The 15,932-nt window shown below is 34.6% G+C and overlaps 4 protein-coding genes and 1 pseudogene across 5 annotated transcripts; 2 read left to right on the forward strand and 3 right to left on the reverse strand.

Annotated features, from left to right (window-relative positions):
* The first annotated feature begins 1,789 nt into the window (after window positions 1-1,789).
* Window positions 1,790-3,386, forward strand: LOC112769147 (protein indeterminate-domain 12). Of its 2 annotated transcripts, none has more exons than XM_025813581.3 (3): window positions 1,790-1,897; window positions 2,060-2,233; window positions 2,318-3,386. In XM_025813581.3, exons 2-3 carry the CDS (start codon window positions 2,122-2,124, stop codon window positions 3,166-3,168), a joined length of 963 nt encoding a protein of 320 aa, XP_025669366.1. In that variant the 5' UTR covers window positions 1,790-1,897; window positions 2,060-2,121; the 3' UTR covers window positions 3,169-3,386. The 2 variants fall into 2 exon arrangements, with proteins under 2 accessions (XP_025669366.1, XP_025669369.1); XM_025813584.3 differs by having other exon boundaries at window positions 1,818-1,894.
* Window positions 3,387-4,213: 827 nt separating this feature from the next.
* On the reverse strand, window positions 4,214-5,733 carry LOC112769148 (fasciclin-like arabinogalactan protein 11). The gene has a single exon (XM_025813585.3). It carries the CDS (start codon window positions 5,263-5,265, stop codon window positions 4,453-4,455), a length of 813 nt encoding a protein of 270 aa, XP_025669370.1. The 5' UTR covers window positions 5,266-5,733; the 3' UTR covers window positions 4,214-4,452.
* Window positions 5,723-6,443, reverse strand: LOC112769150 (fasciclin-like arabinogalactan protein 11; annotated as a pseudogene).
* Window positions 6,444-7,095: 652 nt separating this feature from the next.
* LOC112769149 (fasciclin-like arabinogalactan protein 11) lies at window positions 7,096-8,383 on the reverse strand. The gene has a single exon (XM_025813586.3). The coding sequence runs from the start codon at window positions 8,076-8,078 to the stop codon at window positions 7,281-7,283; it is 798 nt and encodes a 265-aa protein (XP_025669371.1). The 5' UTR covers window positions 8,079-8,383; the 3' UTR covers window positions 7,096-7,280.
* Window positions 8,384-9,417: 1,034 nt separating this feature from the next.
* LOC140181683 (uncharacterized) lies at window positions 9,418-14,378 on the forward strand. Its single transcript, XM_072225907.1, has 4 exons — window positions 9,418-9,788; window positions 9,974-10,050; window positions 10,790-10,848; window positions 11,522-14,378. Exon 4 carries the CDS (start codon window positions 12,188-12,190, stop codon window positions 13,625-13,627), a length of 1,440 nt encoding a protein of 479 aa, XP_072082008.1. The 5' UTR covers window positions 9,418-9,788; window positions 9,974-10,050; window positions 10,790-10,848; window positions 11,522-12,187; the 3' UTR covers window positions 13,628-14,378.
* The last annotated feature ends 1,554 nt before the right edge of the window (window positions 14,379-15,932 follow it).

Here is a 15,932-nt window from a genome sequence, read left to right on the forward strand (position 1 = left end):
AGATTAAAATCATCTACAGAAGTGTTGCCTTTTTTAAAAATTAATTTATCAAAAATTAAAATAGTATTATTCCATTTCTTTTCCTTTATTCAATTTGTTTTGTTGTATCATCAAACTTTGAGTCTTTCTGAGGTTTGGTCCCACTCGTACCCAGGCATGGCTCACGGATTGCACACGGCTCACGTTCTAATTACTGATTAAGTAGGTTTGAAATTTAATTGCTTCAATTGTGATGATTTAACCAAAATAATTTTATTGTGATAAAAATAAATATAAAATTATATATAAATACACACAAATTTAATAACATCAAAATTAATATTAGAAAAAGATGGTTATATATATTATGACTTAGATAATATTTATAACAATATAACTCCTTATAACTCTTATAATTTAAAAATTATTTCTTGATATATTTTAGTGTTATTATTTTTGTTGTAAATAATTAACATTGAATATAATTAATTTTTACTACGATAGTTTAAATACTAAATATATTAATATTAAATATAATATTAATAATTAGATATATATTTAAAAAATAAAAATCTCTATTACTAAATATATTAATATTAATAATTGGATATATATATTAAAAAAATCTCTTCTCGCTGAAAACGAGATATTTTTTTAAATTTTTATTATGATTAATTATTTTATTATGATAAATTTATTTACTTTTTGTAACTGATTATTTAGTTAAATAAATATATAAATCGGTATATATAAAAATATATAGATATATATATAATAACTGATTTAATTATTACGTTTTAGTATACATAAAGCATTTTTATCCGTATGTATCTGCCTATATCAATCTCATCCCCAAAACACCCTTTTATATTCTCACTAATTTGATGAAGTTTTGGTTCTTAAAAGGAAAACTATTTTGCATAGTCATATTTATGGTTTTATTTGATGTTTTAATTATTATGCCTCTTTTAAATTTTGACTTATATAAGCTCTTTTATACTTTAAATAAGCGCTTCTTTTTTTTCTATTTTTTTATTTAGAATATATATCTCAACTTTAGTATTGTCATGAATATTAGGAAAACCATCAAATAATTACTTTTTCTAGAATTTGAACTTTGAAAATCTTATTGAGTCGTATGCTCGTTTTTCTTAATTAGTGATATCTGATCTCAAATAAATTGAGTATTTTGATAAATTAAAGTAATTGGTCGCATTAGAAAAGCATGTGTAGATAAGAATGCATGTTGTATAATACATATATATTTGATAAAAGTTAACTAGGTAGACTAAAATTTTTCAAGAATAAAAATGTCACAAATTTTTAAATAGGTTTAATTTGCATGTACTAATTAAAGAATGTTGCAAGTAGTTAATTGCTAGATAAAGTAGCAATACGGCATATAACAATCTACAAATAGAAATATTAAAAGTTTAGTAAAATTAAAATATTAATTAACATCTAAAAATAGTGATTGCATCCGAAACTTTTTTTTTTTCTCTACAAAACAAAGACTATACTTGAAATCAAAGTTGAAATAATAATGAATATTATATATGTGCATATGCTTTGGCTGCTTTGTCTAAAAGAAGAGTAGATTAAGATGGAACTAGGCTAGTAGGCATAGTAGCTGGTTTGATGGATTTAGTTGGTAGATTTACGTAGTTACTTAATCAACTTGCTAATACCATATGCACCGTGAAAGTGAGTGACACAGACACAAAAGCGGTCCACCTCTTTTTGATAAGAAGAAATCCACACTGGCGAACCAAAATTTCATTTATTAATTATTATTATTAGATTATATGAATAAGTATTATTCTCTTCTTGTCTCTCTTCATCACCATAAAATTAAACTAAGCCAACACACAACACTTGTGCAGTTGTGCTAGCTAGCTGCCACCGCGATTCACATGTTGTAATATATGTACCAATTTCAATTGTTTTTTTATTATTAATTTTCAGACATGTATGCATATAAATACACTACACCTTTTCTTTCTTGTCTTCATGTTAAAGCAGCAGTGTTAAGCATATGAAAATTTAGATTTTACCTTTTTGCTTTCTTGTTTTGTTTTAGAATTCTGGGTCATGCATCTCATGCTTATTCAAACCAAGCAATAAAAGCATATTTCATGAACGATGATGATGTCCTTTTCATCATCAACATCAGCAGTGGCTCCTTCCAGTTACCGAAACCCTAATTCAATTCCAGCAGCAGTGAAGAGAAAGCGAAGTCAACCAGGAAGACCAGGCAAGAAATTAAAGAATACCTAATATAGCTTGAAATCTGTTATTATATATATGAATTGATGAATTGATGAATTGAAGCATGCAGATCCAGAGGCAGAAGTAATAGCTCTATCGCCAAAATCGCTGATGGCGACGAACCGTTTCGTATGTGAGATATGCAAGAAAGGGTTCCAGAGGGAGCAGAACCTGCAGCTGCACCGGCGAGGGCACAACCTGCCGTGGAAGCTTCGGCAGAGGGAGAAGGAGGAGGTGGTGCGGAAGAAGGTGTACGTGTGTCCGGAGAAGAGCTGCGTCCACCACGAGAGTTGTCGTGCGCTGGGGGACTTGACGGGGATAAAGAAACACTACAGCAGAAAGCACGGCGAGAAGAAGCTGAAATGCGAAAAGTGTTCCAAGAAATACGCTGTTCACTCTGATTGGAAGGCTCATACCAAGATCTGTGGCACCAGAGAGTATCGTTGTCACTGTGGCACTCTCTTCTCCAGGAAGGACAGCTTCCTCACTCACAGATCTTTTTGTCAAGCCTTGCCTCAACCAATCAATTCTCAATTTCATACTGCTTCTTCCATGGCACCACCATCACTACCACTATGGCTTGACCAAACAATCAACCAAGACAACAAACTCGGAGACTTGTTCTACTCATCATCATCATCATCCACACTCATGTCGGCCACTGCGTTGTTGCAGAAAGCTACACAAATGGAATCTACTCCTATCGCTTCTAACAACGACAATAATGCCTTTGTTGGATTCATGCTCAGCTCTTCGTCTCAGTTCTCCTCCTTCAATAACGATTCAAACTTGATGCAACACCCACTTGGGTTGACCAGAGACTTTCTTGGCGTTGGGGTCACCACCAGGTTCATGAATAATCCAATGGGATCCCTCGTCGACCTCCAAACCAATCCTCTTCATCATCAAGAATATATGTAGGTGAGGTTAATTGTATGATACATAGATATAATAATGATAATAAAAAGAACAAGTTAAGTTAATTAAGTAGCTAAGTTAATGATGATAGATGGGTCACGGAGGCATAGCATTGAGATCAGATGAGATATGACAGGATCCATCTCGTGAACCAAGTGGGGGCCAACCCATATTTGGAACCACTATCTATAATAATATTCCCTCAGCTCTTTCAATTATTATTTTTGGTAGTAGCAATAGCACTACACTAGTAATCTAGTATCTGTGACTCTCATCCTGCCTAAACATGATGATACAATGCAATGGAAGTACATGTACGACGTACAACAACTTTACAGCGTCCTATATATATGCTGTGTTGATCAGTGCTGACTGTGACATACTTTTAGTTCTTTTCAGTTCTTTAGAGGCCGTGAACCTCTACTTCTATCTATATCATCCATCCTCAAATCAAAAATTGGATATTGCTTTAGCTTCTTCAAATCCAATCTCTATTATTTCTTCAATGCATTACAAACATTATCCAACAATTTTGAAACACTTGATGATAAACACTGATAAGCAATTTAAGCCACGTTGAGGAATTAGCTATTTTAGGGTTTAGATCTTTTCTTCCCCTCTTCGTTCCTGAATTAAAATGTTGAGAATAGGTTGACAGATTCTTGGTTAGGTATAATTTGGTGAGTGTGCCTAAAAATGAAACTAATAAGTATATTGAAAAAGTAGTATCATAGATCTGTATAATATATTGTTTTGATCAGCGGTGTTAACCAACAATATTTAAAAATACTGATGAATAGTTTATACTTTATAGACCTAGCTATCTATTATTTGTTTGGGGAATTTTTTGATGTATATGGAAGTTGTGCTTATTTTGTTTAAATGTAGAAATAGAGCAAAGTAAGATTGACCTTTTTTTTTTAAGTATATAAATAAAATTTAGACACCATAAAAAATACTTATTTTTCACTCAAACAAGATCTGTGTTTATATTACCATGGATTTACTTTTATATACGGATTCAAGATTTTCTCATTAGAAAAGCACGTAGTAACAAAAAACATATCACAACGCTCCATTTTAAACAAGAGTTATGCTATGTTTACACCAAAATCAGCTATCAGTATAAAATATATGTTGGAATATAAATACATATTAAAAATAAATTAAATTATACATGTATTTATACACAAATATATTGATGCCTATTTTCAGTGATTTTGGTGTACAAATAACATTTTTTAATAAACAATGTGTAAACACAGCTTCATTTACATGTTATATAGTTTATGCTGCCAATATTATTAGCATGACCATAAACACAACGGAAACCTCTCTATTTTTCGTAGCTGCAGACGTCTTAGATGGAACAACCTGGGTCGACGACGGTTCCGAATTGTCGTCCAACGGCTTCTCCTTATCAGGTTTCGGCGCCTTCGCTACCTCGACTGCCGGTGCCGGCGCCAGAGTAGGCGCCGGCGCGGCGGCAATCTTGGTGGGGAAGAAGTCTGATGGGAGAAGCACCTTAGCAACTTTATATATTGCAAGATGGTTATCCGTGTATATGATCCCATTGATGGTGGTGTTAACTTCACCCGTTGAAATGTTGACACTTCCACCATAACTGATCACGTTCAGTTCAACTTTCCCTTGTTTAGCACCGGCTAGTGTTCTAACAGGGTTAGTTAAGGTATCAAAGCTGGAGCTGGAGACGAAGTCAGGGAGAACATGGAACTGAACGAGCTCAAGCTTTTGCGTATTCGAAAGCATGTTGAGGAACCCTGGTTTGAGTTGGGAGAAGGCGGCGTCCTCCGGGGCGAAAATGGTTAGGCCACCGGATTTAATGGTTATGAGCTGTGAGGTGAGTTGGTTGATCAATTGTGTGGTTTTCATGAGCCTGATGAATGTGTTGAAGGATCCGCCTCTTGTTAGGATTCCAAGGATGTCCACGGCGGAGGTTGGTGGTGGGGGTTTCGATTGTTGTGGCGGTGCACCCATTGGTGAGAGAGCAGCTAAGGTGGTAGAACACATGAGGGAAGATATTAGTACTAGTGCTAATGGGTTTGATAAGAGTGATTGCTTCATGTTTATTATGTTCATGTTAATATTGAATGATTATTGATGGGGCAAATTATATATAGTAGGGGCTGCAGGTAATTACGTATGTGATTTGTGAGACTAAATGCTGTTATTTGCTTGGGAGGAAGATTAAGGTAAGGTACTGCGATGCATCAGAACAATATATGTGATTGAGTAAGGTTTCTTATTATGATAGATGGAGCATTTGAGAAAATAAAACACTCACTCAGACAGTGATTGACACATATATATCCTCCTCAATTAATTCCTCAACTTACATGTATATAGACGGAGCACCTTAGCTTGCAAATTAAATGACATTTTCATATATAACATACATGCATCTAACTCACAAGCACAATATATAGTATCAGATCCGAATAACATACTCCAACCGCAAAATATTATATATAACTCCTAATACCCACCCATATTTATATTAATTTGCTGATTAAGTTCAACTCTAGTACTAATTAGACTAATTATAATATAAGTAAAGGCACCACAAGATTACCAAGGTGATTGTTCCAGCAGTATAATAATAATCCTGATTTGTCTCGTTGATAGGTTCAGGAGCTGGTGTGTTTTCCTTATCAGATTTAGGAGCAGGAGCTGAAGCTGGAGCAGTGGAGGATACAAAGGAATACGAAGGAATCAAGACCTTGTCCACACGATATATAGCAAATTAGCAACCTTGTTATCAGAATAAACCTCTCCGGTGACTGTAGCATTCACCACCCCGGTTGAAATGTTGACACTGATCATCTTACCATGTTTTGTCACTCTCAGCAGAAGCCTTTTGGTGCCTTTACCTGCCAATGTTTCCAGAGTTGCTCAGAGAACTAAAGCCTGATGAGCTTGAAACACACTCGGGTAGGATGTGGAATTGCAAGAGCTTTATCTTCTGAGAAGGCATTGTCATCTGCTGCAAGGATTGTTAGGCCATTACTACTCTTTGCTGCTATGAGCTCTTTGTTGATGCTCTTCATGATCTCTGTTATTTTCAGCAGCATGGTTAGGACTATGAATGTTTTTTCCTTTTCAAGGATTCTGGTTATGTCATCTAGGGTTGAGTCACAGCAATCTGGAGCCTGAGGCGATGGTGCTGATGCAGGTGCCTGTGCCATTGTGACTGAAGAATTCAAGGAAGAAATCAAGAGGCCTAGAAGTAGTGACAAGGAAAATAGAGCTTGCTTCATCTTCTACTTAATTATTGGTAATGAAGGCTTTTAATCTGGTGTTTTAGAAAGAAGATTTAAATGATATTTGATTATATAGAAGGCCAAAGAAATGATAGAAATTTGGGGTAGGTGGAATATTAGTACTGCCGTTTATTCCAAACCTTAACCTATGCTTTAGATCACATAAATAGGAATAGATATTAGATTCAAACATGTACAGTAGAATAGATTAACATTACTATTTTTGATATGTTAGTACAAGGAATATGGTTTGAGTATGGGAGCAACAATTAATACACAAGCTCCAAAGAAGTACTGAATAAACTCTAAGAACATGGATGATGATTAATACAGATCAAGTTAGTAGAGACTTAGAGAAGAGATTGAATTTAATTTCCCTTTTTCCATGCTTGCATTCTTAGTATTTCTCTGCAATTATCCATAAATATGGCTTTTAAAAGGTATTAAAAGACTTCCATATAAGTAACTACCATTAAAAGGGTTTAGGATTTACACTGATGTATCATATTATATTATATTGAAGTTTCTAGAAGAAATAAAACACAGAAGTCCAAACCCCTTAAACTGGCCCAAGCTGAAGAGTTTCCTGCCTTAATATCACATTTTGCCGAACTTATGGTGAACAGGTTTTGCGAAATTTAATATCAAATTAATCAAAGCATATCAGACATTTTACTAACAAAAAGTTGAAAAGAATAAATCAGACAGCAATGCATACTCTTGACATTTCAGAAAGTGAGAAAGAGAAAACTAAGCAAAATTTAAAAGAATCAAGAAAAGAAGAGTTCTTCACAAGTGAAGCAACCAAATGGATGATGATCATCTTCAAGTCCATCATATCATTGCTACTACAACAAAACCAACAGCAATAGACATCAATGCAGTTCCTTGAATGCTAAGTAAGCTCAATGCAGCAGACTTATCCTGATTCTCTTGATCTTCAGCAGAAGACTTCTTATCAGCAATGGGTGACTCTGCCTCGACCGGAGCCGGAGCAGGAGCCTTAGACTTCACAAAGAAATCCAAAGGAAGCAAAACCTTGTTGACACGGTATATGGCCAGATTGGTATCAGAGTAAACAAGTCCATCGATTGTGGCATTGACGACCCCAGTTGAAATGTTGACACTGTTACCATATGCCATCACATTCAATGGAAGCTTTGTGGGATCCTCACCAGCCACTGTTTGAACAGGATTGCTGAGAGAATCAAAGTTTGAGCTTGAAACATATTGAGGTAAGATGTGGAACTGCAAGAGCTCTATCTTCTGGCCTTGGTTGAGCGAGTTCAAGAACCCTGCCTTGAGTTGCGCGAAGGCGTTGTCGTCCGGGGCAAAGATTGTTAGGCCACCACTCTTTGCTGTCATCAGCTGTGAGTTGATGTTGCTCATTATCTCTGTGCTTTTCAGCAGCCTTGTTAGAACCCTGAATGTTTTCGCCTTCTTGAGGATTCTGCCTATGTCATCTGGTGCTGAGTCAGAGGAATCTGGAGAATCTGGTAATGCAGGGACTAATGGTTTTGATGATGTTGGGGATGAAGCTTTTGGAGATGGAGCTGTTGCTGAATTGGTGCAAGAATAGAAGGTAACAAACATGAGTAGAAGGAGGGAACAGGACAGCTGAACTTGCTTCATTTTTTCTATAGTTGGTAGTCAAAAGCTGAAAGTGAATCAATTTGCTTTCATTCTTGTGCAAGTATGTAAAGGACATGAATTTTTCTTGTGATGTATGGTCCATTAAAAAGGGTTTATTATGTAGAGGCTAAGGAAATTAATGATAGGTAATTGATTCAGGGTATAACTCTTCTGTCAAGAAGATAAAAGGATCTTTCATCTTATTATTATTTTTTTAATTTAATTTTATGCCAAACTTTGATGGATATATTCTAGATTATTGCATAGTTCTGATAATGATGAGTTGTGAATTATGGATTTAGTAATATTTTGTATGTTACATCTTAGTACAAAGTACGAGCGAGCCTTGTACCTAAAGAATATATACAAAATCTTAGGCTAGTTATTCTACAGTTCTGAATTATTATTATTATTATTATTATTATTAATAAATTATACAGTTATTTTTCACTTTCAAACAATTTTAATATTTAAGTTTAACTAAGTATTTTATATTCACGCAGTTATTTTTTTTGGTTTCTTCTTCTCTCTCGGGTTGTTGTTGTTGCTTCTTCTACTTCTTTATCCCTTTTTTTTTTCTTTTTTTTCTTCTTTATCCTTGATACTACTTCTTTTTCTTCTCTTCTTCACTTTCTGTCGTCACCAACACCACCTCCTCCTCCTATTTATCCTTCTTTTCACATTGAAATTTCTTCTCCTCCTTCCTTTTCATCTTTCTCCTCCATCATCATGATTATCATCATGATCATCATCGTTATCATCATTGTCATCTTATTCTAATACATATCGTCGTTATCGTTATCGTTGTTATTTTTTAATTTAATTTTCGGTTCATTCTGAATATAATTTCGGTTCATTTCTGAGTGAATTAAGATGCATTTGATATCGTTGTTATGCACAATTCAAAACTCTTCCTCCTTATTTTCTACTACTTCTTATTTTTTCTTTTTTTTTCTTATCCATCGTCTTCTTCTTATTTCATTTTGTTATATTTTTTCTTATTTCACTCTCTTGGGAGAAATAAAACTAAAAAAAAAAAAATCAAACAAAAAAATAAAAATAAAAAAACTCCTCAAAACTACTCATCATGTTCTTCTTCTTATTGTTTTGTTCATCTAATCAAACAAAGAAGAAGAAACACATAATGCTACAAAATCACTTGATGGATTTTGATGCATTTTTATTCATGATTCAATTTTATTTGTGTGCTTGTTTTTTAACTGAGTTTTTGTGTCACAATAATTAAATAATTTCGATTCATTTTAGATTTAAATAAGGTACACTTTGTATGTACTTATTTTGTAATAACCGAGAGTGTGAGGGAAAAAAAAGAAAAAGAAAAGAAAGAGAGGTTGAGAACACGTGGGGGGCACATGCCCCCACTTAAAAATTTTCTTTCTCTCTTCTCATCTTCTTCGACACTCCCCCTCCCCCTCTGTTCTCCTTCCCTTTCATTTTCTTTCAAAAAAATCAAAATGTAAAACCCTCATTTCTCTTCTCTTACCAACTAGATTTCTTCATCTCTTCTCCTTGCAACCAACCACTCAATATCATCAAATTCACCTTCATCATCTTGCTTCCTTTTTCTTCTCTATTCTATCTCCATTTATTCAAATCTCATTTTCTCAAAATCTCCAAATCAGAAAATTTCAACTTAATGAGTGAAGGAAGCATTCAACTTTGAGTCCCGGTTATTATTGAGGCTTCAAGGTAACTCTTTGACTCAATAATTAGCCATATCTCTAATTTTTGTCATCTCTATATTTATGGGTATATATAAATCCGAATTAGGGTTATTAGGGGTTAGAAAATTTGGGGCTTTTGTCAAGGTGAGTAAGATTATGTTAATTGACAATATTAGTAGCTCACAAATATCATTATTGTCATATTTCTAGAGTTGTAGAATTATTGGACATCATTGGGTAGCTCGTTGACGCGCTCAGAGTTGCTTCCGGTTCTTTGGAATCAAGTTGTGAGTGGATATTATATCTATAATTGTTTTTAAATATATTATTATCAATATCTATGTTGAATCATTAATTTTGGAGTTTGAAAATATTTTATTATTGTGATTTCTGAATTTTTGAAAATAAATATTGATTTGTGAAACTTACAATTTTATAAAAATACACACGAGACGATATTTATATATTTTGTAAAGTATAAATGTTTTCTTATTTGACCTTATGTAAATTTTAGTTAAATTTTAGTATGCAATCCTATATATATTGATTTGCTATGGAATTTAGTAGTATGTTATAAGCACTAGAGATTTTTATAAGTGATTTGGTTTGGATTGGTTTGGGAGACTCTGACTAGAAAATCGTAGTTAACGGCGGTTATGACGTTAACCTAGATGCATCTGGCTCAGACCTCAGCTAGCAGGGGCGTTGCTAGCCTAACGTGTAGGCCACACGTTGGATCTGTTATACCGTACGGGCACACTAGAGGAAAGGCCTACCCTTAGAGGTGGAGCCGCCCTAGGTGTGTAATATTTGATTTGATTTGACTTCTGGAATGAGAACTCCCATTTTAGTTCATCCGCTTAACTATTTATCTAATGTTTGTATAATTAATTAATATGAATTTCTCATCTCTGAAAAGAAATATAATTTTCAAGGTAAACTCTGTATTGTCTCGTGTGGGTTATAGATGTAATGTTTACTCACTGAGTTGCAAAACTCACCCTATTATATTCCCATATTTTTCAGATACAGGAGTTATTCCAGGTTCCATTCCACCTGCCCCTCAGTAGATCTTAGTCATTTTGGTGAGCCCTTCTTCTTTCCAAGGGCTAAGTAATTATGTAATGGAACCTTTGCTCAAAATCTAGATTATGTCAATGCTCCATATGTCACAGGCAGGATCCTCGTGTGAGTTATGTTATTTTGAATCTTGAACTGTTTAGGTAGTGATTATGATTTGGTTATGTAAGACTTATGGTTTTAACTATATACTCTAGTTATCAACTTGATATATATATATATGATGCGTATTTTGGATATATTTGGTTGTGGATATAATTTGGAGTATGTTGTTGTTGTTGTCTTGGAAATGGAGGTTTATTATTAATACAGGGAGTTAATATTTATGTTGGTAAGGTCCTAGAAACAGAGGAGATTCTGTCCGTTTTTCTGAAAATTTGGTCGTTTGGCTTGCTGAGGGACTTGTCCCTTGAGCGCCAGTCATGGCTTGGTTCGGGTCGTGACAAAGTGGTATCAGAGCCTTAGGTTTTCCTGTGTAATATGGAGCAAGTGTCCTTTAGTAAGATCACAATTGTGCAAATGGAAGCCGGCCCATTTTCACAAAGTGTGATGTTACTAGAGGCCTATAGGAAGTTTTCCTCAATCTTTTGGTCTCATAATTCTTTCTGTCTGTCCTATTGTCTTCGAACTCTATATACATATGTCGTTGGTGATTCAATCGCTCTACTTACTCGATAGGTGGAAGATGCCACCTAAGAAAAGACGTGGTGGAACTGTTGGTGCTCCTGATACTGCTGAATCCAATAGGGCAGTTTCTCCGCCACTTGGAGCGCTTCGACAAAGGCCAAGGAGCCAAAGGATAGCTGATAGGCGCAAAGGAGAGATACCCCGCGAGAGAGTTCAAGAGAACCCCGCAGTAAGAGAGGCTCAACCGGACTTAGCAGCTGAATTGAGGGGAATGAATCAAACTCTTAATGCGGTGTTACATGTTCTAACAAATCAAAATAGGGTGAAGCGAGACTTCCTAATGCGCCAAATCCTCAGCCTCATAGGGTTCATCAATTGTTTGGGGATCAAGAGCCGCCAATTGAAAAGTATTTGAAGTTGAATTCGTCCACTTTCAATGGAGATTCATTGGATGAAGATCCACAACAATATCTAGAGGATGCAAAGAAAGCTATTCGAGCTCTCAAGTGCACCAAAGAATGGGCTGTTGAGTTAGTATCCTACAACTTGCGTGGTTCAGCAAGATATTGGTATGAGTCTCTTCTTGAGAGCAAAGAAGTAGCTGGACTTCCTCCTCCTTCTTGGGAAGAGTTTACTGAAGAGTTTCTTGCTCGATTTTATCCAGCTAACAAGCAAGCAGAAGATGCAATTGCCTTTGAAAGATTAAGGCAAGAGAATATGACAGTGACTGAGTATGCTAAGGAGTTTACTAGACTTTCTAAGAGTGCTCCGTACTTGGTGAATTCAAAAGAGATGAAAGTTCGTCGTTTCGTTCGTGGATTGGCAGAACCTATGTTCACTACTCTTATGCCTGAAGTCGGACGTATGTCTTTTAAGGATGTCCTAAACTCTGCCTATGGAATTGAAGCTGGGATAGCGGAGAGAAATGCTTTTAAGGATGTTGGTAAGAAGCCCAAGATGAAGGGACAATTTTCTGGTGGATCTAGTTTAGGAGGATTTCAGTTTCATCATGGTCAAACTAATCAGCAAGGTTATTCGGGGTATCGAGCTCGTCCTCAAGCATCTTTTGGTGGGGTTGCTTCTTCTGGATCTGCTCCCATGAGTGTTTCGAATCCCAGATCTTTTGTTAAGAGCACCTCTCAATCTAGTGCACAGGATTCAAATCAGACAAGGCCAGCTCAGCCCTATTGTCTTCAGTGTGGAAGTTACCATTCCGGTATATGTTTCAAGGCTACTGGTGCATGTTTTGGTTGTGGTCAATCTGGTCATCTTAGGAAGGATTGTCCAAATCCTAGAGGAGGCTTTGCTCCAGGTATTGCACGTCCTACAATACCAATGCCATCATCTTCAGCTATGTCTATTGGAAATTCTTCTGGTCCTAGTGGCAGAGGAGCAGGTGGCAAAGGTCAGACCTATAACAGAGGAGGGAGCCAAAGAGGAAGAGGTCAGGCACGTGTGCATGCCTTAACACGTCAAGATGCTCAAGCTTCTCATGCTGTGGTGGCAGGTACTTTACAAGTTTGTTCTTTAGATGCTCGAGTGTTATTTGATACGGGTTCTCATTATTCATATGTATCTCCACATCTTGCATCTCGTTTCGATAAACAACCTGAACTGTTATCCCACCCATTTCATGTTGGCACTCCGCTTGGAGTCTCCACGATGGTTCGAGTCGTATTTCGGTCTTGTGTTGTTAGAATTAATACCGTTGAAACCTTAGCTGATTTGATCTTTTTAGAACCAATGGAAGATATTGATGTCATCTTAGGCATGGATTGGTTAGCAGCTTGTCATGCTGATGTGGGCTGTTACTCCAAAACTGTGAAGTTTGACATACCGGGTATCTCACCTTTTGTTTTTAAGGGTGATGACTGTCCCACTTTAGCTAGCATCATCTCATCTATGAGTGCTATGCAATTGATGGATAAGGAAAACCAAGGATTTCTGGCAGTTGTTAGAGATGTTGATGCCGAAGTGCCTAGTCTTGATCAGGTTCCTATTGTTAGAGAATTCCCTGACGTGTTCCCTGATGAGCTACCGGGGATGCCGCCTGACCGTGAAGTTGAGTTTTCCATAGAATTGGCTCCGGGAGTCCAACCTGTGTCCATTCCTCCCTATCGTATGGCTCCAACTGAGTTACGAGAATTAAAATTTTAATTGGAAGATATGCTAGAGAAAGGATTCATTCGTCCTAGCACTTCTCCGTGGGGAGCTCCTGTTCTATTCGTAAAGAAGAAGGATGGAACGATGCGACTATGTGTGGATTATCGTCAGCTCAATAAGATAACTGTTCGCAACAAGTATCCATTGCCCAGGATTGATGATTTGTTTGATCAACTTCAAGGAGCTACCTGTTTCTCAAAAATCGACCTTCGTTCAGGGTACCATCAATTGAAGATAAAAGAGGAAGACATTCCAAAAACTGCTTTTCGTACTCGCTATGGGCACTATGAGTTCTTAGTAATGTCCTTTGGTCTGACGAATGCGCCTGCAGCTTTCATGGACTTAATGAATCGAGTCTTCAAACCTTTCTTAGATCGCTTTGTTATCGTCTTCATCGATGATATCTTGGTGTATTCGAAAAGTGCTACGGAACATGAGTATCATTTGAGGATTGTGTTACAAACCTTAAGGGATCACAAGCTCTATGCTAAGTTTTCTAAATGTGAGTTTTGGCTTGATCAAGTGACATTCTTGGGGCATGTGGTATCAAAAGATGGAATCATGGTGGATCCAAAGAAGGTTGAAGCCGTTCAGAAGTGGCCAATAGGGCTTTTTCGGACGAAAATTTCAAACGAAATTTATTCCGTCTGAATGATTTTTTCATTTCAGACAAATTTGAGACAAATATTGAACAACTTTTAGTGGAGGCATTGGAATAATATATTTTGTCCTAAATTTGTCTAAATTTTGTCCCAAATTTTGGCGCCAATTTTTTTTGGATGGCGCCAAAATTTTCATACAGATTAGCAACACATTTCGGACAAAAGCTATAATTCGTCTGTATTCCATCTGAATAACTTTAGACAGATTCGGGACGAATTTTAAAAATATTAATTCTATCCCAAATTTGTCTATAATTAGTCTTAAATACTTTTACTATAGCTAACTCTTCGAAATAGCCAAATTTTTTTCCCACAAACTTGGGACGAAAATAGCATCATTTGTAAATTCCGAATGAAAGTGCACCAGCTTTCAAACGGATTTCATATGTTTATTGAAAAATTATAACATTTAGTATATATATATATATATATATCTATGATTTATCCCAAATATTTTTACTATTCCAAAATAAAGTTTCTTTTTCCTAAAATAACCTTACTTATATATAACTTATAAAAGAGTACACTTTTTGTTTCTAAAACTCTAAACAAAAATATCCATACTATAAACAAAAAAATAAATAGAAAATTGATAAAAAATAAAAACTTAACAAAGAATACTAATAATGATATTAAAAAATTATTTGTTTGTAAAACATAACCATGAAAAAAATTCAAGAACTTTGACGATTGTTTCTAGTATCTCTTATTACAAATGAGATTAAATGACAAAACTGACAAAAAAAATAAAATTTTCAATTAATTTTTCAATTTAACAATTGAACGCAAACGCTAAACGCAAAAAGCTATAATTTATTGCTTCTGATGAACGGGAGTTAAAATCCAGAATCATGTTTGTGTTTAGAGAAAAAAAAAATTGCCAAATAAAAAATTATAGTGTTCAAAAAGATTGAACGAGCTTCTTGTGTTTCTAATGCTAAACCAAACACATCCTAAATATTTTAAAAACTGAACTAAACTGCTTTTTCATATAACAATTGAAAAAAATGCTTAGTTTTAATATTATTACAGTAAAATTAAATACCAGTTTTATTTGATTTAACAAACTAATTTTTATAAAAGAAAAAAAATGAGCATTAATACATACAAAGATAGTTACTAAAAAAGAACCTACTTATGTAGAATTTTTTTCAAAAGACTTCTTTAACAGATTTATCCAAATACCGTAACTCAAAAGAAGAATTCACCGTAATCCCTACAACAAAATTATATATATATATATATATATATATATATATATATATATATATATATATATATATATATATATATAAGTGTAACTTCGTATATGAATTTATCTATTGATTAATGATTGTGTCACGCAGGTAGAAACTATATAAACACCTTCAGAAATTTGAAAAAAAAAATTGAAAAAAAAATTACTTATAATATTAATTGAAACCTATTGACATGCATCACCAAATAAAACGTTTATGCACAATTAAACATCTTTTATATATATATATATATATATATATATATTCCATATATTCATGCTTTTTTAAATAATTATAAATATATTTTTTAAATATATCATAAATATCTTTAGCTAGCATTAATATTAAATTTAATTTTACTAAATATTTATTTTTTAAAATTATTATATAATAAAAATT

Source organism: Arachis hypogaea, chromosome 18, assembly GCF_003086295.3.
Source record: "Arachis hypogaea cultivar Tifrunner chromosome 18, arahy.Tifrunner.gnm2.J5K5, whole genome shotgun sequence".
NCBI lineage: Eukaryota > Viridiplantae > Streptophyta > Magnoliopsida > Fabales > Fabaceae > Arachis > Arachis hypogaea.

Excerpts from the sequence above, each read along its gene's own strand:
- LOC112769149 (XM_025813586.3), bottom strand. The coding sequence starts at position 8,078 with ATGAAGCAAGTTCAGCTGTCCTGTTCCCTCCTTCTACTCATGTTTGTT.
- LOC140181683 (XM_072225907.1), top strand. The coding sequence starts at position 12,188 with ATGACAGTGACTGAGTATGCTAAGGAGTTTACTAGACTTTCTAAGAGT.
- LOC112769147 (XM_025813581.3), top strand. The coding sequence starts at position 2,122 with ATGATGATGTCCTTTTCATCATCAACATCAGCAGTGGCTCCTTCCAGT. Across the intron at positions 2,234-2,317 it reads AAGTCAACCAGGAAGACCAG|ATCCAGAGGCAGAAGTAATA; the intron begins GCAAGAAATTAA and ends TGAAGCATGCAG.
- LOC112769148 (XM_025813585.3), bottom strand. The coding sequence starts at position 5,265 with ATGAACATAATAAACATGAAGCAATCACTCTTATCAAACCCATTAGCA.